The 26,636-nt window shown below is 44.8% G+C and overlaps 1 protein-coding gene across 8 annotated transcripts in view; it reads left to right on the forward strand.

Moving 5' to 3' along the window:
• Positions 1-26,636, forward strand: part of pacs2 (phosphofurin acidic cluster sorting protein 2) — a 353,460-nt gene that overhangs the window by 191,811 nt on the left and 135,013 nt on the right. For all 8 annotated transcript variants that reach the window (XM_070878838.1, XM_070878841.1, XM_070878842.1 and 5 more), the window contains exon 2: positions 6,237-6,324. In XM_070878838.1, coding sequence (XP_070734939.1) covers positions 6,237-6,324 — 88 coding nt within the window. The remainder of the gene's footprint in view (positions 1-6,236; positions 6,325-26,636) is intronic.

The following is a 26,636-nucleotide window of genomic DNA, read 5'->3' on the forward strand; positions in this document are numbered from 1 at the left end:
GCCTACTCCTGCACCTATTTTTTTTTTAAAAAGGCCTTGGAGAGGGTACAGTGGAGGTTTACAAGGATGATACCAGGGATCAGGGAGTTCAGTTAGATGGAGAGATTGGAGAAGCTCCGATTGTTTTCCCTGGAGCAGAGGAGGTTAAGGGGAAATCTAATAGAGGTATTTAAAATTGTGAGGGGTTTTGATAGAGTAGATAGAAACTGTTTCCTCTTGCAAGTGGGTTGGTAACCAGTGGTCACAGATTAAACATGTTGAAGTAGAGGGGAAATGATAATTTTTTTCACAGAGGGTTGTTAAGATCTAGAATGTGCTACCTAAAAGGATGGTGGAATCAGATTCCTTATCAACTTACAAAAGACAATTGGACATGTCCTCAAAGAGGACTAATTTGCAAGGTTATAGGGAAAAAGCTGGGGTACAGGGCTAATAGACTGCGTGGCCCATTCGCAGTATCGTGCATGCGCAAAATTTAACATTGCTAAAGCAGGTCCCGGGCTGCACAGGACTGACAGACAGCTGTGTGGGCACACAACTTAGAGGGAACGATGTGTGGGACTAAATTGGACAGCTCTTTCAAAGAACCGACATGAGACACAACTCACCGAATGGCCTCCTTATGTGCTGTATGATTAACATAGAAAACATAGAAAATAGGTGCAGGAGTAGGCCATTCGGCCCTTTGAGCCTGCATCGTCAATTCAATAAGATCATGGCTGATCATTCCCTCAGTACCCCTTTCCTGCTTTCTCTCCATACCCCTTGATCCTCTTAGCCGTAAGGGCCATATCTAACTCCCTCTTGAATATATCCAATGAACTGGCATCAACAACTCTCTGCGGCAGGGAATTCCATAGGTTAACAACTCTGAGTGAAGAAATTTCTCCTTATCTCAGTCCTAAATGGCCTACCCCTTATCCTAAGCCTATGTCCCCTGGTTCTGGACTTCCCCAACATCGGAAACATTCTTCCCGCATCTAACCTGTCCAGTCCCGTCAGAATCTATGAGATCCCCCTCATCCTTCTAAACTTCAGTGAATAAAAGCCCAGTTGATCCAGTCTCTCCTCATATGACAGTCCAGCCATCCCTGGAATCAGTCTAGTGAACCTTTGCTGCACTCCCTCAATAGCAAGAATGCCCCTCCTCAGATTAGGAGACCAAAACTGAACACAATATTCCAGGTGAGGCCTCACTAAGGCCCTGTACAACTGCAGTAAGACCTCCCTGCTCCTATACTCAAATCCCCTAGCTATGAAGGCCAACATACTATTTGCCGCCTTCACCGCCTGCTGTACCTGCATGCCCACTTTCAGTGACTGATGAACCATGACACCCAGGTCTCATTGCACCTCCCCTTTTCCTAATCTGCCGCCATTCTATGATTCCAGTGGAGAAATAGAGGAATGTTCAAAAGTTAATCATGATGCACCATTTTAAATGTAAAATTTAAAACTATCCATGATGCATGGACCATACCCGTTGGGCAGGGAGGTAGCATTTGGACGAAACATGTGCAATTCTGAACTTGATGCTGAGACCACTACTGGAGGACAATTCTGCTGTTTCTTTTGTTGCCCCAGAATATTTTACAATAGAAGATGGTGCTCATTCTTTATGGTTACTGGGAACGTGTTTTGGCGTAATCAGCTTTGCGTTGAGTTTCTGGAATTTCTGTTCGATAGCTTCACTCAAAGTTCACGTGCCTTCTAGTTTAATCTGTCTTCTGTCAACTGTGATCCACAATCCCTTCTTTCCACCAAATCCATTTACAGGGAGCGAAAACCAATGCAGTGCTTGTAAGCCAGGGAGCTCTTTTTTTTTGAAGCTCATGTATTGACTTACTGACTTTGAAAACCACTAGATGTGTTTAGCTGACTGCATCAGCTTAAGCAGAAAGCACAGATGAAGGCATCTCTACAATGATGGACAAGCACAGTAAATCGATGGTGCTAAATGAAGTGAGTTTGGCCAGCTATGACCCATCTTTAAGTGAATGTAGGTCCTCAGTGTTCTTTAATTATAAGTCCACTAGATCAATCCCAGTACTGGAATTTCTGTTGCCTTATCTCTCTCCTCCCTGCCAGGTCTCTCCCCATCTCTTCCAAAGGCACTGACCCATTTTTTTGTCCAAGTGGACATTCTATTTGTGCAAGTCTGGACAGTGAAGGTTGGTGGGTCACTGAATTGGTGGGCGAAGAGGGTTATTCACACCTGGCAATGATATAGAATCATCATCATAGGCAGTCCTTTGAAATCGAGGAAGCAAGACTTGCTTCCACTCTAAAAGTGAGTTCTCAGGTGACTGAACAGTCTCGTACAGGAATTACAGTCTCTGTCACTGGTGGGACAGACAGTCGTTGAAGGAAAGGGTAGGTGGGGGGGTCTGGTTTGCCGCATGCTCCTTCCGCTGCCTGTGCTTGCTTTCTGCATGCTCTCGGCGACGAGACTCGAGGTGCTCAGCGCCCTCCCGGATGCTTTTCCTCCACTTAGGGCGGTCTTTGGCCAGGGACTCCCAGCAGACGGTGGGGAGGTTGCATTTTATCAAGGAGGCTTTGAGGATGTCCTTGAAACGTTTCCTCTGCCCACCTGCGGCTCGCTTGCCGTGCAGCAGTTAACTTAACCGAAGCTATTGTGCCGGTGGCATTCAGGCATTCTAAGGCCTTTGAAATAACGTCATAGTAGTCTGAATTGTGTATGTTAAAGCACTTTTTGTAAAGAATAATTCCTGTATGTTGACAGATGGATAATTAAGAAATTTAAAAATATATATTTTTGTGCAACTGCGTGGAATGGCTGTCCAGAATAGAACGCTGGTTAGTGGTTGTCTGAATTAAAGTATGTGTTTGTGCCAAACACACCGATTTGATTCCCCCATTCTCCTCCTAAGTGCAAGCACTGGGTCTCTGGGGTAGCTGTTCAAAGCCAGCCTGTTATTTTTAGCTGATTGAATGCTGCAGTGAGTCACTGCCGAGCTGTGCTCACTGTCGCTGCATGAATGCCTTTCTGTTGCACAAAGCGGAGAAACATTCATTGTGTTGCTGTGACTAGCACATGGTACCATTTAACACCAGAGATGACAATGTCTTTCACGCTTGTTTAGAAAGGAGTGCCATTGTTTTGTGACAAAGAGGTCCTTTTTAACAGAAATGAAATTTTGTATTACCATTTAAGTGGAACCTATTGATATCTTTATTCTATTTCAATGGAAGTGCTGTTCTTTTAATCGTGTCATTTTTCTCAGTTCCTCAAATGATTTTGTTTACAACATAGAAGTATTTTTTTTAACCAACAAAAAAAGCACGCAGACCAAAGCTTGAAGCCTGAATGTTTTACATGTGTTTCTCTGCTCCAACTTCAGCCTTTGTGCAAAAGGACTCCTCACCGACTCTAAAATTGTAGCACTAATCTGGAACTGACTGGAGAGAAGTGATGCGAGACCCTGCCCCAGAGAAGAGAGTCTCGCACAGCTTCTATTTGACACCATGAGTGTAAATCCAGTGCAGCATAAGTCAGGTGTGTCAAAGTGCCCTGGGCACTTTTTACATCATCTGCTCTCCTGGCCGGCCTCCCATCTTCCACCCTCCATAAACTTGAGCTCATCCAAAACTCTGCTGTCCGTGTCCTAACTCGCACCAAGTTCCATTTACCCATCACCCTTTGTGCTTGCTGACCTACATTGGGTCCCGGTCCAGCCATGCCTCGATTTTAAAATTCTCATCCTTGTTTTTAAATCCCTTCATGGCCTCGTACATACCTATCTCTGCAACTCCCTCCAGCCCGGCAACCCTCCTTTGCGCAACCCCGATTTTCACAGTTCCACCATTGGGGGCCGTGCTGTCAGTTGTCTCGGCCCTAAGCTGTGGAATTCCCTTCCTAAACCTCGCTGCTTCTTTACACTTCTCTCCACTTTAAGGCACTCCTTAAAACCTACTCCTTTGGCCAGGGTTTTGGTCACCTGTTCTGTTATCTCCTTCTGTAACTCAGTGTCAAGTTTTGTTTGAAAACGTTCCTTGAAGCACTGTGGGGTGTTTTGTTACGCTAAGTGTGCTATATAAATGCAAGTTGCTGTAATTAATTCAAATGTTCAGACCGTGCCGCTGCACTGCCCAAGCATTTAAAATGTGACTCCTGGGAGAGCAGCTGTGTACATTCTAAATACTAGTGCACAGAGCTCTTTCCTGGGCAGCAGAATTCGGGTTTCACCGAGGCAATGCAGAGAGGGTTTTGTCTCTCGTAACATCCGTACTGCAGCTACATGTTTCAGACACTGCGATAGCGGCAGTATTGATGTATCCTTAGGTGCGAGTTACAGTGGAAGATAATGATGAGTTTGCAGTAACCCATTGAGGTTTAGTTTCAGTTACACACCAATAAACTTTTGAAATAGTTGTACACTTGAAAGACAATTAAAGGAACTGTTATATCTGTCAATAACTCCTTGGACTCTCGTCGGAACATTAGGAATAGGAGTAGGCCATTCAGCCCCTTGAGCCGGCTCCACCATTGTTAGATAATGGCTGATTTTACCTTCACTCCATTAACCTGACTGAGCTCCATATCCCTAGATATATTCTTGCTCAACCAAAATCTGTTGAACTGTTTTTAAAAACTCCAATTGACCCCCAGCATTCACAGCCTTTTAGCGGGGAGAGTTCCAGATTTCTGCTACCCTTTGTGTGATGGTGTTTTCCGATTTCATTCCTGAATGGCCTAGTTCTAATTTTAAGATTATGTCCCTTCATTCTTGATTCCCCCACCACTAGCGGAATTAGTTTCTCTGTACCTACCCTATTGAATCAATTTAACGCTTTAAACATCTTGGCCAGATCACTACTCAACATTCTAAACTCAAGGGAATACAAGCTAAGTTTATGCAATCTGTACTCATATTTTAACCCTCTAAGTTTCGATATCATTCTGCACCACCCCCAAGGCCACTGAAAACTACCCAAAACTGAATGCAGTATTCCAGATGGGGTTTGACCACTGCTCCAAAGCTAAAAAGCTCTATCTCATAAGCTGGGTAAATTTTTTTAATGAATTTTTGGCTCAGCTAGATGAGGGAGCACTGGGAAACAGAACATTTTTTTTTTTTCCCATTTTGAACACCCAGGTCCAAAGGGACTCCTTCACCAAGCTTCTGGCACTAATATCAATGACAATCAGTAAAAGAAAATTAAAAAGCTCCAAGAAAGCACAGCATACTGTATGCATACAGTATTAATAACACATCAGCGTCAGAATGCTCCCCAGATTGTTTAGATGCAGAAGATAGATCTCTATATATTTCCTGTTCCATTAGCCTCCACCTCAAGAGATGCTGAGTGGGGGGGTGGGGGGGGGGAAGGGGAGTGGAGGAGAGGAGAGGGGGGGAGGGGGGGAGGAGAGAGAGAGAGAGAGAGCGAGAGGAGGAATTGGAGCTCTGAGCATATCATTCTTGTTTGGGATTTAGTGAGTTGAAAACTGCAATCTGCATAACTACTTTATTAAAGATTCCATCATTCTGGTACTGGTTACTATACATGGTTGAGAAAGCATTGCTACGGAGAGTGCACCTAATATTAATGACACCTCTGCACTAACATTGTATAATGATCTGCCGACCATACTTATTTTATAGACCTATTCAATTTACATTTTGTGATATTTTGCAGATATATTGCAACATCACATAGGAATTCAAACATAGTTCCTGGTAGTCTAGGTACTAGTAAGGGTCAGGGAATGGGAAACGTGAATGCTCATTTCTTTCTCCTAAATTGCAAAGCTTGTAAGAGTGCTACTAGGGAAATGGTAACCAAATCACAACCATTCCCCCACAGCCCCAACAACATGCAGAACCAATACCTTCTGGCAGCTTGTGCACCCTGAGGTATTATTGATTACCATCAGGATTGAACCAAAAGTTTAATCTTGTTTTAACTGGGTAGTAGCTTTCGTACCAAGGATCACCCTTTTCAACCTGCACTATGTTAAAAGGGTGGAACTCATAGGCCGCTTGAATAGGGGCCAATTTTGCCAGCTTGGCAGCCTTGCTCCCCACTGCTCCTTTTCTAAATTTAGTGCATCCTGATTAGTACTGGTTAGTTGCAAGCTATGTTTGAGGGAAGACCACAGTCAGGAGCATATACAACCCAAGGTCTGCCTAAGGTACTAATGGGTTTTGAGTTTCTGTTCTGCTTCGATACATATACCATGGGTTCCTGATGAGAATGTTGTGTATTTTTTCCAGATTGTGCAGTTTAACATTAAAGAAGCTGGTTGTCATAAAGGAGTTGGACAAGGAACTCACTTCAGTTGTTATTTCTGTTAAACTGCAGGTAAGCAATTTCATCTTTCACTGTCCTTTCCAAATTTTCTCTAAGAACAAAAGGAATGAAACCCCTCTGTAAACTACTGTCTCTTGATGGGGCATTATTTCTGAGCAAAGATAGAATGGACTCCAAAATTGGCAAAAGTCTGATCTAAATTACTGGTGTGGAATTAATCCCTAGCACGTCAACTGCAATTCAGAAGCATGTCAGGAAGGATGTGGTGTATTTAGATTTCCAAAAGGCATTCGATAAGGTGCCACACAAAAGGTTACTGTAGAAGATAGAGATACGTGGAGTCAGAGGAAATATATTAGCATGGATAGAGAATTGGCTGGCGAACAGAAAGCAGAGAGTCGGGATAAATGGGTCCTTTTCGGGTTGGAAATCGGTGCTTAGTGGTGTGCCACAGGGATCGATGCTGGGACCACAACTGTTTACAATATACATTGTAGGGAGGAGGGGACAGAGTGTAGTGTAACAAAATTTGTAGATAACACAAAGATTAGTGGGCAAGCGGGTTGTGTAGAGGACACAGAGAGGCTGCAAAGAGATTTAGATAGGTTAAGCGAATGGGCTAAGGTTTGGCAGATGGAGTACAATGTCGGAAAGTGTGAGGTCATCCACCTTGGGGAAAAAAACAGTAAAAGGGAATATTATTTGAATGGGGAGAGATTGCAACATGCTGAGGTGCAGAGGGACCTGGGGGTCCTTGTGCATGAAACTCTTTTGAGTTCCTTGTGCATGAATCCCAAAAAGTTAGTTTGCAGGTGCAGCAGGTAATCAGGAAGGCGAATGGAATGTTGGCCTTCATTGTGAGAGGGATGGAGTACAAAAGCAGGGAGGTCCTGCAACTGTTCAGGGTATTGGTAAGGCCGCACCTGGAGTACTGCGTGCAGTTTTTGGTGACCTTACTTAAGGAAGGATGTACTGGCTTTGGAGGGGGTACAGTGACGATTCACTAGGTTGATTCCGGAGATGAGGGGATTACCTTATGATGATAGATTGAGTAGACTGGGTCTTTACTCGTTGGAGTTCAGAAGGATGAGGGGTGATCTTATAGAAACATTTAAAATAATGAAAGGGATAGACAAGATAGAGGCATAGAGGTTGTTTCCACTGGTAGGGGAGACTAGAACTAGGGGGCACAGCCTCAAAATACGGGGGAGCCAATTTAAAACCGAGTTGAGAAGGAATTTCTTCTCCCAGAGGGTTGTGAATCTGTGGAATTCTCTGCCCGCGGAAGCAGTTGAGGCTAGCTCATTGAATGTATTCAAGTCACAGATAGATAGATTTTTAACCAATAAGGGAATTAAGAGTTACGGGGAGAGGGCGGGTAAGTGGAGCTGAGTCCAGGCCAGATCAGCCATGATCCTATTGAATGGCGGAGCAGGCTCGAGGGGCTAGATGGCCTACTCCTGTTCCTAATTCTTATGTTCTTATGTGACGTAACCAGGCCACTGACTCAGTGCTTGTTTCCACCTGTACTGCATGGCCCAATCCTTTCAGACGTTTCACTGCTTTCGGAGAAATGCAAGGGAAAATGTCGAGACTAACCAGGGCAGCTGCACTAATCCACTCCCACATACGTCAGATCCAGATCACAATGCAGTCTCTGTATACTCTCGACAGCTTCACTGAATCTCTTTGCTTACATTTTACAGTTTCTTTAACCTTGTGACCAAACCTGGTTACCATCCACTTTGGCCTTTTCAACGCAGATCAAGTACAAATCTGACCCAGAGCATTGTTTTACTTTCCTAACTTGGTATAGATACTGCTTAGGGAGAAACACTGAGCCAATTACACTCCTGATGCAGTAAGTAACGAGGAGAAACACACCCACAGAGACATTGGAGAAGGGGCAAAACATTTCTGGTGCTCATTTTTAAGGAAGCATGGAGCATCAAAAGAGCATCCTGCCCAACAAGCTTCTTCTACTCGCTATGTGCTATTTAATGTCACAGATTCCACCCTGCCCATTTCACCTCGCAAGGGGAATTTCTGTGCTCAAAACTTGCTCATCTCCAAAGGTAGTCGAGCAAAAAACAAAACTCCATCCACACATCTCTGCCATTCCAACATGGCCCCATGCAATTCTGTTTTTAAATTGTTAAAGGGCCAAATGTAGTTTATTTATAAACTTCACTTATTGGATTTGCATAATTGCATATAAAGGGCTCAGTTTTCGCCAAGCCCATTTTCTGGCGTATTGTCAGAGTTATGCCAGGGTTTCTCGGCCAGAAATATTTTTCCAACGTTTACCCGATGTTTCATTTGCATTTGGTGCCAAGCAGTGTGTCCAGTCGCCTCAGGGGGTGGAGCCTGCTGTCTGCATCAAAAAACAATCTTCTGCGCATGCGTGGGAAAACAGTTAAATTTTTGATGTTGTTCCATTGGACGCATGTGTTCAGTACAGCTCGGATTTGGCAATCGACCATTTTTAAAGAGCCAGTTGTGTGTGTGAGAAGGCATGCTGTGTGAGAGCATTGGAAAAATCACAGCTGGAGCAATACAAGATGCAACGTGGAGAAAGGACCAAGAATTTCTTACAGGAAGAAGTGGAGGCACTAGTTGTGATTGAGGCCAGATGGCAGGAGCTGGATACCAGCACAGGTCACATAAAAGTTCCACCCAAAGAAATGAAGAAACGCTGGAACCAAGTTGCAGAAGATTACTGCGCAATGGTGACCACGAGATCTGGAAACCAGTGTAAAAAGAAATGGCAGGACCTTGATCAAGTAGTTAATGTAAGTAATATTTTCATTTATTCAATGCAATTGTAAATGTGACCAGCTGTACATGCCCCACCCAGCAGAAAGACACCCTCTCTTTAAAAAAAAGTTGCATTTTCATCTTTGCAGAGGAAAGTAGCACATAACAAAAGGGAAAGAACTCGAACAAGAGGAGGCCCGGCAAATCTGCATGCACTGACACCCTTGGAAGAGAGGGTCGCTGCTTTGATGGGTCCTGCTGGAAAAAAGCAATCAGTACTGCACAAGCTGGGCCCACACTCGAGGGAGAGGGTAAGTCCTGCAAATTTATCATGGTCCTTCAAATCAACCTGCTGCCTGGCCTGTGATGTGTGAGCCTACTCATGCTACCCACCCTGCCCCTCCTCTGCTGCTAACCATTTGACTGTTCTGTTATATTTTGCAGAACTTGAGGCCAACCCTGACGATGCGGAAGATGATTCAGATGAGGATGAGCCTGAAGAGGAGGACATCTTCCAATCCAACACTCCAGACCAAGAACACGGGGGAGGGGGAGGGGATGGAGCTCCCACTGTTGTACTGAATATGGAGAAGGTGCCACTCATGGAGGTGACAGCCCCTTCCGTGACAAGTGGTTTGAGTGTTGGTGGGACATTCCATGGTTTCTCACCTTCCGAGGTTGCGGGTCCCAGTGGTATAGTGCAGCGAGGCACACCCAGGGCCCCGCCATCCCAGGCTGCGGGTCCCAGTGGTGGGGTGCAGTGAGGCACACCCGTGGGGAGGAGGGGAAGGAGAGCTCGACCGCGCTCTCCTGAGGTGCAGTATCTAACAGATGTGATTCAGATGATGTCATTGAGTGGAGAGAGCATTGACCTTGCCCGATCACCCCTAGATGCCATCAGTGGGGTGAGTGATGTGGTAGCGGGACTGTTGGGAGAAGTAGCAACACTCTCACGAGAAATGGGAACAATATCCAGGACCATCAGTGAGGGAATAGTAGCCATGAGGGAGGGAATGTCAAAGGTAGTGCAAACCACGTCACTGGCCATTAGGGAGGGAATGTTGCAGGTTGTCGAGACACTGTCAGGGCACATGTGGATGGCATGTTGGGGTTAGCTGCTGCAATAAGGGAACACGTCCAGACCCCACGCCCATTGATAGAATCAACTGCCACTCCCACAAACAGCAATGAGATGAATGGCCAGTTAATTTGTTATTGATGGTGATGTTTCAGGGAAGAATGTTGGTCATATACCAGGAACTCTCCATGCCCTTCTTCAAAAGAATGCAATGGGATTTATTACATCTACCTGAACTGTAACAGGCTGATGGGACCTCTGCTTAAAGACAGAACATAGCACTTCTGACAGTGCAGCACTGGAATGCCAGCCTTGATTAAGAGCTCTCATCCTGTAGTGGGGCTTGAACCCGTAACCTTTAAACTCAAAGGCAAGAGTTCTGCCACTGAACCAAGTTGTTATGTGAAACAATAATGGGTGCAAATCAATTTTCCATCGGTTCTTGGCATGGCATATTGATGCTGCACCCCTGCTGTTGTGAGTGCACAGCTAATTAAGGCAGTGAGTGGCGGAACCGGACCAGAACGACCTGAATTTTGACTCGGTTAACAGAGGACGTCTGGGATAACGGAGCTGCTGTAATGGACTCCACAGTCGTGGATTAGGGAGGAGCAAATCGTCCAGAGTTTGCACTCATGATTGCTGAAATTGTGTGTGTATATGTAGATAGTGGGGGCTGCATTCAGCTTGGCTGTACGTCGGGCTGTGCACAGGTTAGAAATACTTGAACACTGATACTTGAACAAAATTCGCCTACTGTGTTCCCTTATGGGAATAGAATCTTGCACATTTGCACTCAAATTTGCACAATAGCTGAGAGTTTATGATGAGTCACATTCCTCATTCATATTTTTTTTCCTGCAATTTACATGACCACTTGCTCTTATTACCTAGTGGTTCTCTGGTTTCAAATTTAAACCAATTGATTGCTTTATTGAATTGTTAGCAAGCTGTAAAATTATTTAGAAACGCATCAAACTAGGCCCCTTTTTTAGTGAACAGCTGGATTTCTGTCTGTGTATCCAGGAATACATGCTTCATCGCGATGCTGAAGACAGAAAATAGTACAAAGCAGGATTGAGGACTGTGAAACACTTTGTATTAACTGAATGTGTAGGCAATTGTGTCATATAATTTGGTACAAAATTCTCTCGTGTTGTCTTGACTGGATTGGCACTGGAGATATTTCAAACACTCAAGAATTTCTGGAGCTAATGAGACTGATGGTTACTGACCTATGATGCCCCAGTTGGTCATATGATTCAATCATTCTATTTATTGAGATGATTTGCCAACTGTACAGTACTGGCTTTAGAAAAAGAGCATTTGGGGTTGAACCTTTTGTAGTTGGGGCAGATAGCCAGAGTCACAGCAACTAGTAGGATTTGTTCACATGTAGCTTGGCTCTCCTCCGGTCAAAGGTGAATAAGGATACTTAGAGGAATGGGAAAGAGTGGCTTCACGTAGATATGGCATGACCGAGAGCTCCAGTCAGATGTACATGATCTGCTTCTGTAAGCTTGTTTGTTGATTTGATTTCATAATGCACCCACTTTCACAGAGATAATGTCCCTATAAATCCTCCTCCTCCTCCATATAGTAGCATCCAAAATAAAACTGGGGAACTGGAGGCAGTAATCCGTAGCAAGGAACCAGATGTAGTAGAAATAACTGAAATATGACCACATAAAGAACAGGACAAGCAACTAAATATTGCAGGTTTGAACATAATCAGAAAACATAGGGAAGGAAGAAATGGGGGTGTGGCCGCTGTGCTAATTAGAGATAATTTAATGGCAGTAGAAAAAAGAGAGATAACTAACCGAAAGTTAGAAACAGGATCCATATGGTTTGCAATAAAAGATAAGGGATAGATCACACTAAAAGGGGTATACAACTGACTAGTGGAAAGGAAGTGGAGGAAGAAATATGCAAGCAAACACATGAAATGAGCAAAGGACAGAAGAATAATCATGGGAGACTTTAATTATCCCCAAATAAACTGGCAAGAGGTAGCAAAAAGGGCACAGTCAATGGAGTTTTTACAATGTGCGCATGACTCTTACCCAGTATTTAAAAAGCCCAACAAGAGAGGGAGCACTGCTGGATCTAGTCATGGGAAATGAGCCAGAAAAAATAGGAGAAGTAAGGGGAACATCTAGGCAATAGTGTTCACAACATAGACTATGAAAATAAACTAGCATAAAATATAAAAACAGATGGCAAGAATTTCTATAGGTATATAAAAAGGAAAAGGGTGGCTAAAGTAAATGTTGATCCCTTAGAGGATGAGAACGGGGAATTAGTAATGGAGAACATGGAGATGGCAGAAACTCTGAACAAATATTTTGTATCAGTCTTTATAGTAGAGGACACTAACTATATTCCGACAGTGGATAGTCTAGAGGCTATTGGGGGGAGGAACTTAACACAATCACAATTACTAAGGAGTGGTACCCAGTAAAATAAAGGCAGATAAATCCCCTGGAACTGATAGCTTGCATCCTAGGGTCTTAAGAGAAGTAGCGGCAGGGATTGTGCAATCTCCATAAAGAGCTGGAGCGACGGGCCTGGGACATCGTGGCCCCCAACCTGCAAGAGCACAGCTTCGCAGGTCGGGCTATAAAAGAGCTGGAGCGGCATACCACTAACCTCCAGCGCGAGCTGCTCAAAGTGTGGAACAATTTTGAGATGGGCGACTGGGTGACGTCATCAAAACCCTGGTCACTGTTTTGGAGCGTGGGCAGGAACATCGCCAGGGCCCAAGTATAGAGGAGTGAGAAGGTCGGGGCGGATGAGCAGCGAGTGTTTGTGGCAAGATGTGGTGAATGTTTATGGCGGAGGAGCAGTGAAAGATAATAGCAGAGGTGCGACAGATGAGGGTATGGGGTCCAGAAGAGTCGAGGGCCCAAGGGCAGCCCACACTGCGATATGTGTACACGCTAGGTCCGTGCACAAAACAGGTCTCCAGTAAACTTGGTTAATCCTTGCCACTGGACCAAGACCTAGCTCTGTCAAGCCCGTGTAATGGTTGGTGTGCAACGGTCACCACATGTTGAAAAAAAATTCACGCATAGGCATCTTCCACCCCCTCAATTGGAGTTCAGGACTGGAACATCGGGTCCTTCATCGAAACACCTGTGAACTCATGGAAACACGTCATCCTTGTTTGAGGGACCGCCTATGATGATTTTTAAAAAGAGGCAGACAAAAAGCAGGAAACTATAGACCAGTTAGCCTAACATCTGTGGTTGGGAAAATGTTGGAGTCCATTATTAAAGAAACAGTAGCAGGACATTTGGAAAAGCAAAATTCGGTCAGGCAGAGTCAGCATGGAATTATGAAGGGGAAGTCATGTTTTACAAATTTGCTGGAGTTCTTTGAGGATGTAACGAACAGGGTGGATGTGGTGTATTTGGACTTCCAGAAGGCATTTGACAAGGTGCCACATAAAAGGTTACTGCACAAGATAAAAGTTCACGGGGTTGGGGGTAATATATTAGCATGGATAGAGGATTGGCTAACTAACAGAAAACAGAGAGTTGGGATAAATGGTTCATTCTCTGGTTGGCAACCAGTAACTAGTGGGGTGCCGCAGGGATCAGTGCTGGGACCCCAACTATTTACAATCTATATTAACGACTTGGAAGAAGGGACTGAGTGTAACGTAGCCAAGTTTGCTGACGATACAAAGCTGGGAGGAAAAGCAATGTGTGAGGAGTATACAAAAAATCTGCAAAAGGACATAGACAGGCTAAATGAGTGGCCAAAAACTTGGCAGATGGAGTATAATGTTGGAAAGTGAGAGGTCATGCACTTTGGGAGAAAAAAACAAAGAGCAAGTTATTATTTAAATGAAGAAGGATTGCAAAGTGCCGCAGTACAGCGGGACCTGGGGGTACTTGTGCATGAAACACAAAAGGATAGTATGCAGGTACAGCAAGTGATCAGGAAGGCCATTGGTATCTTGGCCTTTATTGCAAAGGGGATGGAGTATAAAAGCAGGGAAGTCTTGCTACAGCTATATAAGGTATTGGTGAGGCCACACCTGGAATACTACGTGCAGTTTTGTTTTCCATATTTACGAAAGGATATGCTTGCTTTGGAGGCAGTTCAGAGAAGGTTTACTAGGTTGATCCTGGGGATGAGGGGGTTGACTTATGAGGAAAGGTTGAGTAGGTTGGGCCTCTACTCATTGGAATTCAGAAGAATGAGAGGTGATCTTATCGAAACGTATGAGATTATGAGGGGGCTTGACAAGGTGGATGCAGAGAGGATGTTTCCACTGATGGGGGAGACTAGAACTAGAGGGCAGGATCTTAGAATAAGGGGCCGCCCATTTAAAGCAGAGATGAGGAGGAATTTCTTCTCTCAGATGGTTGTAAATCTGTGGAATTCGCTGACTCGGAGAGCTGTGGAAGCTAGGACATTGAATAAATTCAAGACAGAAATAGACAGTTTCTTAAACGATAAGGGGATAAGGGGTTATGGGGAGCGGGCGGGGAAATGGAGCTGAGTCCATGATCAGATCAGCTATGATCTTATTGAATGGCGGAGCAGGCTCAAGAGGCTGTATGACCTACTCCTGTTCCTATTTCTTATATTCTTATAATAAGATTTAAGATAAAGATTGAGAAGACCAAAGTAATAAAGTGGAAAAAAGCTGATTTTAAGAGGATGAGAATGGAACTAGGGTATATGTGCCTATGTCTCTGTCTCGCTATGTATATGTGGGAGTGCCTATGTATCTGTCTCTTTGCCAAAATCTGTGTTTACATTGAATTTACAATACAAAAACAGACTATTTGGCTCAACTGGTCTATGCCAGGCAAGGGCAGTTAAGAGTCGAACCATGTTGGTGTGGGACTGGTGTCACATTTTGGCCGGACCGAGTAAGTACGGCAAGTTTCCCTCCCGAAAGGACAATAGTGACCCAGTTGGGTTTTTACGACAATCCGACAGCTTCATTCCACTTTTACTAATGAGTTTTTTATTTATCTTTCTCTCCTTCACAAAACGTAATGTTCTCCTCTTGAATGTCTGGTTTAAAAAAAAAACGAATTAATCTTTAAAACGTCCTAAGGCACTTCACAGGAGCGTTATTGGACAAAATTTGACACCGAGCCAAATAAAGAGGTATTAGAACAGATGACCAAAAGCTTGGTAAAAGAGTTGGGGTTTAAGGAGTGTTTTAAAGGAGGAGAGAGAGGCAGAGAAGTTTTGGGAGAGAATTCCAGACCCTCGGGCCTAGGGAGCTGAAAGCACGGTTGCCAATGGTGGAGTGATGAAAATCAGGGATGCACATGAGGCCAGAATAACACACTGCTAAATAGGAGCATTGGAAATCTTCCATCTTGCTATGTATTTTCAGTGTATTCTGCTTTAAATTTTGCATTTCTAGCATTTCATCTCTATTTTGAAAGTTTCTTTTTGTTGGGGAGTGGGGGTGGGGGGGTGGAAAGAATAACAGGGGTCCACAATTATCCAGCGGTCCGAGCTCTTTTATGTACTCTTGCAGAATCAGTGGCTCTTAAGTGTTTCTCCTGCTCCATTTGGGGCTTAGAAATGCTGGTTGTAAATGTAAACACAGCTTAATGTAATCCTTCTACTATAATGACTCCTAGCTAATGAACTCTAGGAGTCAAACTTGGATTCCATCATCAATTTCTAAGTCTAATAATGAGGTATTTTTTTACCAGAAATTCAAGAGGAGCACATTAAATGTTATGAAGGAGAGAAAGGGCAGAACTGAATTGGGCTATGTGCAATATGTCATAATATGAGCTGCATCGCCCTAAAAAACTGTTAATGGGATGTATTTCAAGCACATCTACAGTTGAAGTTTTCAACATATGGGTACATTTGATGACATGACACAGGTTTAACATTTTCCCTCCCAATTTTCTTGGTTGCTCCTCTTTTCTCACTAATCGTCTCACCTCCTATTTTGCATGCCCAGTATCTCATCCAAATACTGAGTGTTTACAGGTGAGCTTTGATTTCAACAGTCTTTGACTGCATGGAGTATCACAGCTAAGCCTGGCCCTCCCCTTGCTGAATGTACACACGTGAACACACACACACACACACACACACACACGTGAACACACACACACACACACACACGTGAACACACACACACACACACACATGTGAACACACACACACACACACACACACACACACACACACATGGTGTTAGTAATCAGTACTGAGAATCCTGTAAAATCCAGAGGTCAATTGCAGGAACTCTACTACTACCCTGGCTGAGATCAGCTGGCTTGGCGCTAACTGGGAATCAAAGCTGGCACCTTGCTGGTCAGTTTCGCTCAGATATTCACTGGGTAAATTTGCTGAGCCACCTGGGCCATCCCTCATACTGAGATATAATTCCAGGGCAGGTTATTCAAATGTGGGGGGGATAGTGGTATCACAGCTGATGCTGATCCATTTCTCGCCATACACAAGTGCACTTTCCAGCCTGGTGACAGACATCAGAAGCAGGAACCCTGGCTGATTTATTTATTTAATTTTTGCTTCCTCCGTTCCCCGCCCCCACTCCTCCCTCCAGCCTTGCTTGAATTTCCATTCTCTTGCAGTGGAGTGCATCATAGCAGGTGCACCAGGCACTGGGGGTTTGGGGGCGTGGGCTGGTCCAAACAGTTGCATCAAACATACGTGATTCTTTTACGTCCCCTTGAGAGGGCAGAAGGGGCCTCGGTTTAACTTCTTATTTGAAAGGCAGCACCCCCTCAGTATTGGCACTGGATTATAGGGGGAAATTCATGTTCGCCAGCAAAGTTGCCGGTGTCACGGCAACTGCAGTTAACAGCCACTGGAATTGGCAACGCTAATTGAGTGAAATTGGCCTTGGGGACATGGAGATAGATACCTTCCATGCAACACCGTCCTGGTGGCATTGCTGGAGGGATCCAGGACGAAGTTTCTGTCCAGGTCCAGCATTGCAGCTTCCCACAGCCTCTCTGCGAAAATCTGTGGAGCTCGCAAGGAATTGTGGGCAAGGAACAGGTCTGAGATTTAAAGGGGCCATGCACACTGAAGCAATACAAAATAAAATGCAGTGAATCAATACATTTTTCAGCCATTTCTGCCTTTTAAGAAATATTCAGTATTTAAAAGAAATTCCAAATGTGAAGCTTTTAAAGCTGAATTACCTTCCCAACCTCAACAAATGGGAAAACTGCCTCAACACTAAAACAAATGGTTCAGCAAGCCAGGAAGGGCCATCAAGGGTCTCGCACGCAGCATTGCAGCTTTGTGCAAAGGGTCAAAACTGCAAGAGCGGCCCTCTACCTACGGGTCATGATACCCTCCAGAAAAAACAATGTGGGAGTACATCACTGAGGTCCTCACTGCCAGCAGTGTCGCCCCCCCATTACCTGGCTCCTGTGCCCAAAGAAGTTTCATGACCTCAGACCACTGGTCAAGGTCAGTGAATGCATCTTCAAAAGCTGTCTCCTAACTACTGCACACACTGCTCAATGCACAATCCCCAATCACTCACCTACCAACAATCTGCACCAATATCGAGGCACATTTCTCATTCCTAGCCTCACCTCACCCCCTGGGAGGCCATGTGCAGGCCATTCTTGGCAGAGGCATGGTTGAGCCCTTGGCCAGCGGCGAGGTTGACAGGTTACAAGATGTGGGTATCCTCGTATGTGATGATCCTCCTTGCATGCACCTCTTGCTTTCCCACCCATCCGTCAGCACAACTCCACCCTTGTGCCTTCCTCATTTCAAGCATTCAAGAAATGCAGCCTGTCCAGCCAGTGGGACCACAGGCAGATGAATCTATCCAGGATGTCTCGGCCACAAAGGGCTGTCTGGGATGTTTCCTTATGTCTGATTCCTTCTCTTCTGTGTCTTCCTCTTCCCTCTTCAAGCGGATGCTTAAATATGAAATGACAGCATAAAATGCTGGAAATACTCAGTTGGTCTGGCAGCATCTTCACCCGAGATGTGAACTCATCTTTTTTCTCCACGGATGTTGCGTAACCTAATGAGTAGTCACAGCATGCTATGTCTTTTCAAAGGCCTTCATTTACCATTTGAGCCATTGCAAGTGTCCAGCAGCACTCCCTACACATTTTTTTAAAAAACTTTTCACATCTATTGCAGCAAGCCACCACTTCAATAAAAGCAAAAAAAAAAGACCAAACCCTTAAATTCAAACTTATCTGAATGATGTGTGTGTCCCTTTAAGAGCTGCAAACATCAGCCTGTCAGCCTGCTTGCACTTCACGTTAACCTGGCGTGCTTAGGACCCAGCGCTGGATTTAGTGCAAGGATCAAAGTTCGCATTGGTAACGTTAAGTCGGCATTGCATGCCGCTTGACGTCACCATGGTGCCATTTTCCAGTTACCGACAGCGCAAAGGGCGAGAGCAATATGACGCTGCCGCTGGACCCGCCGCGACCTTTTAACTTGAGGCGAGAGTGTTACCACTGAGCCAGGGCTGACACTCAACTAGATCAGACTGATGAATTTATTAAGTTGTGAAAGGCAGTCTCAACAAAAAAATATTGTTCAACTTAGTGAATTTTTTCCCACTTGCTGTTTTGCTCACAGGGTCTACCTTTTTTTTTGCAATCCTGCTGCTCACTGTCCAATGCACACACACTCTTCTACACTACCCGTCCTCTCATTTACACATACTGTTGCGCTTGCTCTTTTTCCATACTCGTAGTTATGATCATCCTCTGTCCCCAATCTGTGCCCTGCTTTTGTAGCCATGTTGTTGATCTGGCTGGTCTAATTAAGCTTCTAGTCGGATGTGATTTCCAGAATGTTGATGGTGTGGGACTCTGTGATGGTGGTGCCAGTGGGAGGTGGTTGGGCCTTTTGCCGTTGGAGATGATCATTGCCTGACACTTGGGTAGCATGAATGTAACCGGCCACTTGTCAGAGCAGAGCTAGGCCGCCAACGGGCAGCTTGGCACCCCCTCTTGGGTGCCAGGCTGCTGGCCCAGCCGAAACCTTTCCTAGTGGCCCAGTGGCCAAAGTTTAAAAAATGATAGAATTTCTCCCCTTCAACGGAGGGGAGAGAGCATGGTGACGCACACGCGCCGTGACATCACCATGACTCCACCAATCAGCGGTAGCAGTGGAAGCCCCAACCGACCCATTTTCAGCCAGTCAGCCTGGCTTTCAATCTAAGACCCACCCCATTATGATCCATTTCCTGTAGGAGTTTGAAAAAAATTTCCAAGTCCTGAAAATGGATCTACTTACCATAACAGGAGTTCCAGCGGTAAGTACCACTTCAAAAGTCATAGGTGCGTTCTATTGTGGTTTAGTTCCAACATTCTGCTGATTTATAGCTGTTACTCTGCTGAATAAATTGTAAGCTTAATACAATGAACTCTAAATACTGTGACTAATGCTTTACGGAGTCTGTTTGACATAGTTTAATATAGATACAATAGTGGTTATAGTACTGGACTAGTAACCGAGGTAGTGAGTTGGTATCCCACCGTTGCACGTTGTGAAGTTGAATTCAATAAATCTGATAACTTACATGGGGGAAACTGAAAGCTGATTGTTGTTAAAAAGCCAACTGGTGCATAATCTCCTTAAGGTAAAGGAACCTGCCAGGTCTGGTCTACTGAAGGAGTGCTGGATTGTCTGAGATGCTGCCTTTCTGATGAGATGTTAAACCAAGGCCCTGTTTGTCCTCTCAGATGGACATCAAAAGATCCCATTGCACTTTTAAAGAAGAGCAGGGTGTCCTGGCCAATATTTATCCCTCAACCAACACCATAGGCAGTTCCTCGAACTGAGGATGATTTGCTTCCATGCCAAAAAGGTATGAGTTCACAGGTGTTTCAATGAGGGACCTGATATTCTAGGTCCCAAATTACAAGTTGAAGGGTGGAAAATGCCTGTGCGTGGATTTTTTTAACGTGTGGTGGCCGTTGCACACCAGCCACCACACGGGTTTGACAGAGCTAGGTCTTGGTCCAGTGGCAAGGATTACCCAAGACGACTGGAGACCTGCTCTGCTGCACGGACCTAGTGTGCACACGTTTCGCAGTGTGGGCTGGCCCGTGCTGCCCCTGGGCTCTTGCCTCTCCTGGCCCCGAACTTGCGCCTCTCATGGGTCCTGATCATGTCCCTCTGCAATCTCTCACCGTTCCTTCGCCCCGACCTCGTCACTCCTACAGTACTTGCCCACGCTCCAATCACCGGCCTGGACTGTGATGACATCCCTCTTGACTACCGTCGCCCTCCTGCAACATCACTAAGAACAGATTTTCTGGTCATTATCTCATTGCAGTCTGTGGGACCTTGCTGTGTCAAAATTGGCTGCCATGTTTCCTACATAACAACAGTGACTACACTTCAAAAGTATTTAATAGGCTGTAAAGCGCTTTGGTTTGCTCTGAGGTTGTGAAAGGCACTATATAAATGCAAGTTCTTTTCATTATTTTTCACGTGACATCAATCCTACACCACATAGTAGACTCTTGATGACCTCTGAAGCAGCCGAGCAAACTGCTTAGTTGTAAAAACAGAAATAAGGCAGCCCAGCATCGCATTCAGAAAGCAGCTATAGATAGGAAATAAATGTGGCCTTGCCAGAGTCGACCGTTTCCAAGAACACATTCAAAAAATAAATTTATCTCTCTGAAAACACTGCCAAGGAATACTGCTGTCTGTGCCCAGCGATATTCTAGTATCTGCTAACTTTATATAATCCAAAATTAATATTAACTCAACTGAGACTATTATTTCTTGATAATAGTAAAATGCAGAGGTAAATTATTACTGTCTGTTACCCAAAAACCATTGTGGTTTATGGCAATGAACCTTGTTGAGTTTCTTTGCTTGTAGGGATATGTATGAGGTGTTTGGTAAGTGAGGTGGAGGAGACTGATTTTGTTTAGTGAGCTCATGAATGACAGCCATGGGTTGTTTATGAAGGTTCTCTTTCAAAGTTATGTAAAAATTATGACATTCTCAACAACCAATAGTTTCATCTGTATAATTATCTTAGTAAAGGTTTTGTGTCTAAAAATGTAGGGAAATATGATTGGAAAATTACAAAATAAGTTACCTGTTGCTGCATCCTAACTATGTGATATTATCTTCTCACATGGACATCACAGACCTAGTCAATTTCAATGTTCAGTTGTACAAAAGTGTTCAAGTCAACCATATTGGAATTGCCTTTGCTCTACTTTCTACTATCTTATTTTTTTGCCCCTCAGCTTTTCCACGTTCTCATTTCCCTCCTCTAAACCACCCCCTCAACCTTTTCCTATTTTGCCTTTACATAGAAACATAGAAACATAGAAAATAGGTGCAGGAGCAGGCCATTCAGCCCTTCTAGCCTGCACCGCCATTCAATGAGTTCATGGCTGAACATGAAACTTCAGTACCCACTTCCTGCTTTCACGCCATACCCCTTGATCCCCCGAGTAGTAAGGACTTCATCTAACTCCCTTTTGAATATATTTAGTGAATTGGCCTCAACTACTTCCTGTGGTAGAGAATTCCACAGGTTCACCACTCTCTGGGTGAAGAAGTTTCTCCTTATCTCGGTCCTAAATGGCTTACCCCTTATCCTTAGACTGTGACCCCTGGTTCTGGACTTCCCCAACATTGGGAACATTCTTCCTGCATCCAACCTGTCCAAACCCGTCAGAATTTTAAACGTTTCTATGAGGTCCCCTCTCACTCTTCTGAACTCCAGTGAATACAAGCCCAGTTGATCCAGTCTTTCTTGATAGGTCAGTCCCACCATCCCGGGAATCAGTCTGGTGAATCTTCGCTGCACTCCCTCAATAGCAAGTATGTCCTTCCTCAAGTTAGGAGACCAAAACTGTACACAATACTCCAGGTGTGGCCTCACCAAGGCCCTGTACAACTGTAGCAACACCTCCCTGCCCCTGTACTCAAATCCCCTCGCTATGAAGGCCAACATGCCATTTGCTTTCTTAACCGCCTGCTGTACCTGCATGCCAACCTTCAATGACTGATGTACCATGACACCCAGGACTCGTTGCACCTTCCCTTTTCCTAATCTGTCACCATTCAGATAATAGTCTGTCTCTCTGTTTTTACCACCAAAATGGATAACCTCACATTTATCCACATTATACTTCATCTGCCACGCATTTGCCCACTCACCTAACCTATCCAAGTCACTCTGTAGCCTCATAGCATCCTCCTCGCAGCTCACACTGCCACCCAACTTAGTGTCATCCGCAAATTTGGAGATACTACATTTAATCCCCTCGTCTAAATCATTAATGTACAATGTAAACAGCTGGGGCCCCAGCACAGAACCCTGCGGTACCCCACTAGTCACTGCCTGCCATTCCGAAAAGTATCCATTTACTCCTACTCTTTGCTTCCTGTCTGACAACCAGTTCTCAATCCACGTCAGCACACTACCCCCAATCCCATGTGCTTTAACTTTGCACATTAATCTCCTGTGTGGGACCTTGTCGAAAGCCTTCTGAAAGTCCAAATATACCACATCAACTGGTACTCCTTTGTCCACTTTATTGGAAACATCCTCAAATTCCAGAAGATTTGTCAAGCATGATCTCCCTTTCACAAATCCATGCTGACTTGGACCTATCATGTCACCATTTTCCAAATGCGCTGCTATGACATCCTTAATAATTGATTCCATCATTTTACCCACTACTGAGGTCAGGCTGACCGGTCTATAATTCCCTGCTTTCTCTCTCCCTCCTTTTTTAAAAAGTGGGGTTACATTGGCTACCCTCCACTCGATAGGAACTGATCCAGAGTCAATGGAATGTTGGAAAATGACTGTCAATGCATCCGCTATTTCCAAGGCCACCTCCTTAAGTACTCTGGGATGCAGTCCATCAGGCCCTGGGGATTTATCGGCCTTCAATCCCATCAATTTCCCCAACACAATTTCCCGACTAATAAAGATTTCCCTCAGTTCCTCCTCCTTAATAGACCCTCTGACCACTTTTATATCCGGAAGGTTGTTTGTGTCCTCCTTAGTGAATACTGAACCAAAGTACTTGTTCAATTGGTCTGCCATTTCTTTGTTCCCCGTTATGACTTCCCCTGATTCTGACTGCAGGGGACCTACGTTTGTCTTTACTAACCTTTTTCTCTTTACATACCTATAGAAACTTTTGCAATCCGCCTTAATGTTCCCTGCAAGCTTCTTCTCGTACTCCATTTTCCCTGCCCTAATCAAACCCTTTGTCCTCCTCTGCTGAGTTCTAAATTTCTCCCAGTCCCCAGGTTCGCTGCTATTTCTGGCCAATTTGTATGCCATTTCCTTGGCTTTAATACTATCCCTGATTTCCCTAGATAGCCACGGTTGAGCCACCTTCCCTTTTTTATTTTTACGCCAGACAGGAATGTACAATTGTTGTAATTCATCCATGCGGTCTCTAAATGTCTGCCATTGCCCATCCACAGTCAACCCCTTAAGTATCATTAGCCAATCTGTCTTAGCCAATTCATACCTCATACCTTCAAAGTTACCCTTCTTTAAGTTCTGGACCATGGTCTCTGAATTAACTGTTTCATTCTCCATCCTAATGCAGAATTCCACCATATTATGGTCACTCTTCCCCAAGGGGCCTCGCACAATGAGATTGCTAATTAATCCTCTCTCATTACACAACACCCAGTCTAAGATGGCCTCCCCCCTAGTTGGTTCCTCGACATATTGGTCTAGAAAACCATCCCTTATGCATTCCAGGAAATCCTCCTCCACCGTATTGCTTCCAGTTTGGCTAGCCCAATCTATGTGCATATTAAAGTCACCCATTATAACTGCTGCACCTTTATTGCATGCACTCCTAATTTCCTGTTTGATGCCCTCCCCAACATCACTACTACTGTTTGGAGGTCTGTACACAACTCCCACTAACGATTTTTGCCCTTTAGTATTCTGCAGCTCTACCCATATAGATTCCACATCATCCAAGCTAATGTCTTTCCTAACTATTGCATTAATCTCCTCTTTAACCAGCAATGCTACCCCACCTCCTTTTCCTTTTATTCTGTCCTTCCTGAATGTTGAATACCCCTGGATGTTGAGTTCCCAGCCCTGATCATCCTGGAGCCACGTCTCCGTAATCCCAATCACATCATATTTGTTAACATCTATTTGCACAGTTAATTCATCCACCTTATTGCGGATACTCCTTGCATTAAGACACAAAGCCTTCAGGCTTGCTTTTTTAACACCCTTTGTCCTTTTAGAATTTTGCTGTACAGTGGCCCTTTTTGTTCTTTGCCTTGGGTTTCTCTGCCCTCCACTTTTCTTCATCTCCTTTCTGTCTTTTGCTTTTGCCTCATTTTTGTCTCCCTCTGTCTCCCTGTATAGGTTCCCATCCCCCTGCAATATTAGTTTAACTCCTCCCCAACAGCACTAGCAAACACTCCCCCTAGGACATTGGTTCCGGACCTGCCCAGGTGCAGACCGTCCGGTTTATACTGGTCCCACCTCCCCCAGAACCGGTTCCAATGCCCCAAGAATTTGAATCCCTCCCTGCTGCACCACTGCTCAAGCCATGTATTCATCTGCGCTATCCTGCGATTCCTACTCTGACTAGCACGTGGCACTGGTAGCAATCCCGAGATTACTACTTTTGAGGTCCGACTTTTTAATTTAGCTCCTAGCTCCTTAAATTCTTTTCGTAGGACCTCATCCCTTTTTTTTACCTATGTCGTTGGTACCAATGTGCACCACGACAACTGGCTGTTCTCCCTCCCATTTCAGAATGTCCTGCACCCGCTCCGAGACATCCTTGACCCTTGCACCAGGGAGACAACATACCATCCTGGAGTCTCGGTTGCGTCCGCAGAAACGTCTATCTATTCCCCTCACCATCGAATCCCCTATCACTATCGCGCTCCCACTCTTTTTCCTGCCCTCCTTTGCAGCAGAGCCACCTACGGTGCCATGAACTTGGCTGCTGCTGCCCTCCCCTGATGAGTCATCCTCCCCAACAGTACTCAAAGCAGTGTATCTGTTTTGCAGGGGGATGACCACAGGGGACCCCTGCACTATCTTTCTTGCACTGCTCTTCCTGCTGGTCTTCCATTCCCTATCTGGCTGTGGACCCTTCTCCTGCGGTAAGACCAACTCACTACACGTGATACTCACGTCATTCTCAGCATCGTGGATGCTCCAGAGTGAATCCACCCTCAGCTCCAATTCTGCAACGCGGACCGTCAAGAGCTCGAGGCGGATACATTTCCTACACACGTAGCGCCCAGGGACACCGGAAGTGTCCCCGAGTTCCCACATGGTACAGGAGGAGCATATCACATGGCCGAGCTCTCCTGCCATGTCTTAACCTTAGATACCCTTAAATTGGTAATAACAATGTTACAGTTCACTTACTGATATAAAAAAGAAAAGAAAAGCTACTCACCAATCACCAGCCAATCACTTACCCCATTGGCTGTGACGTCACTTTTTGATTACTTTCTACTTCTATTTTGCTTTCTCTCCCGCTGTAGCTGCACCGGTCGCCTTTTGATAGGTCGCTCCCCTCTCACCAACTGCCGCTGGCTCTCGATCTCCTGCTGGGCTTTTACCCACCAGTTCTCTCTACCAAGGGCCTGAATACAATCCTTGGCTTCCTTTCTGTCTCATCCTGGGATCCCTTATGTCACCTATTCCCGTTTGCAAATTCCTACCTCAGCCTTTGATCCCGCTCTGTTTTTTCTTCACCTCTGCTTTGACCTACATTGTGACCTCCAGCCCCCACTCCGCTCGATTTTAAAATGATCTTTTCTTTTGCACAGCGCACCACTCTTCCTTCAGCATCATCACAGAACTACTTCTCCCTCACTCTCAGAAGCAATGAAAATAGAAGCAGCACACAGTTGATGAGGCAAATTGCCTGTCTCTGTGCTGTAATGGAACAGCTCCGTGGGGAGACGGTGGAAGCAGTTAGCATTGGTTAATTTAATGTCTTTCAGAAAGTAATATTTTTCGATACAGTATATGAATAATTTGAGACATGACATATAAGTGTAACATGCTTGGGAGGGACAGGTCACTTTGGACCTATGGTTCTCAAAGCTCTCACCACTGGGGGGAGTTTCCTCGCCTCATGTCTGGCTCTGTTAGAATTCTAGGGATTGATTGCAGTGATTAGTCAACAACCCCATTATTGTTGTATCAAGCAAGTACTAGGATGGTAGAAGATGAATGAGATGAACCTTAGTCTTTTTTAACACAGCATATTTGAAAACTGAATTATAAAAAGCAGTTCTCCAATTACATTGAAAGCAAGAAGAAGAAAAAAATCAGCGGCACCAATCACCTCCCTGCTGTTCTTGTATCTGCTGGTTACGGCGACTCCTCAATGTCATTGCAAACAAGTAAAAGATACAACGGGAGTAAATTGGTAAAGCAATATGTGTGAGGCACGCAGAGGGAAGTGAGAGAGCTACAAGGAAGAGGAAAAGGCACAGAGCAAAACGGATTTGCAGAAATGGAGAGAGAAACAATGACCGAGAGTCTCGGAGTGGGAGATGA

This window comes from Pristiophorus japonicus, chromosome 4 (genome assembly GCF_044704955.1).
Source record: "Pristiophorus japonicus isolate sPriJap1 chromosome 4, sPriJap1.hap1, whole genome shotgun sequence".
NCBI lineage: Eukaryota > Metazoa > Chordata > Chondrichthyes > Pristiophoridae > Pristiophorus > Pristiophorus japonicus.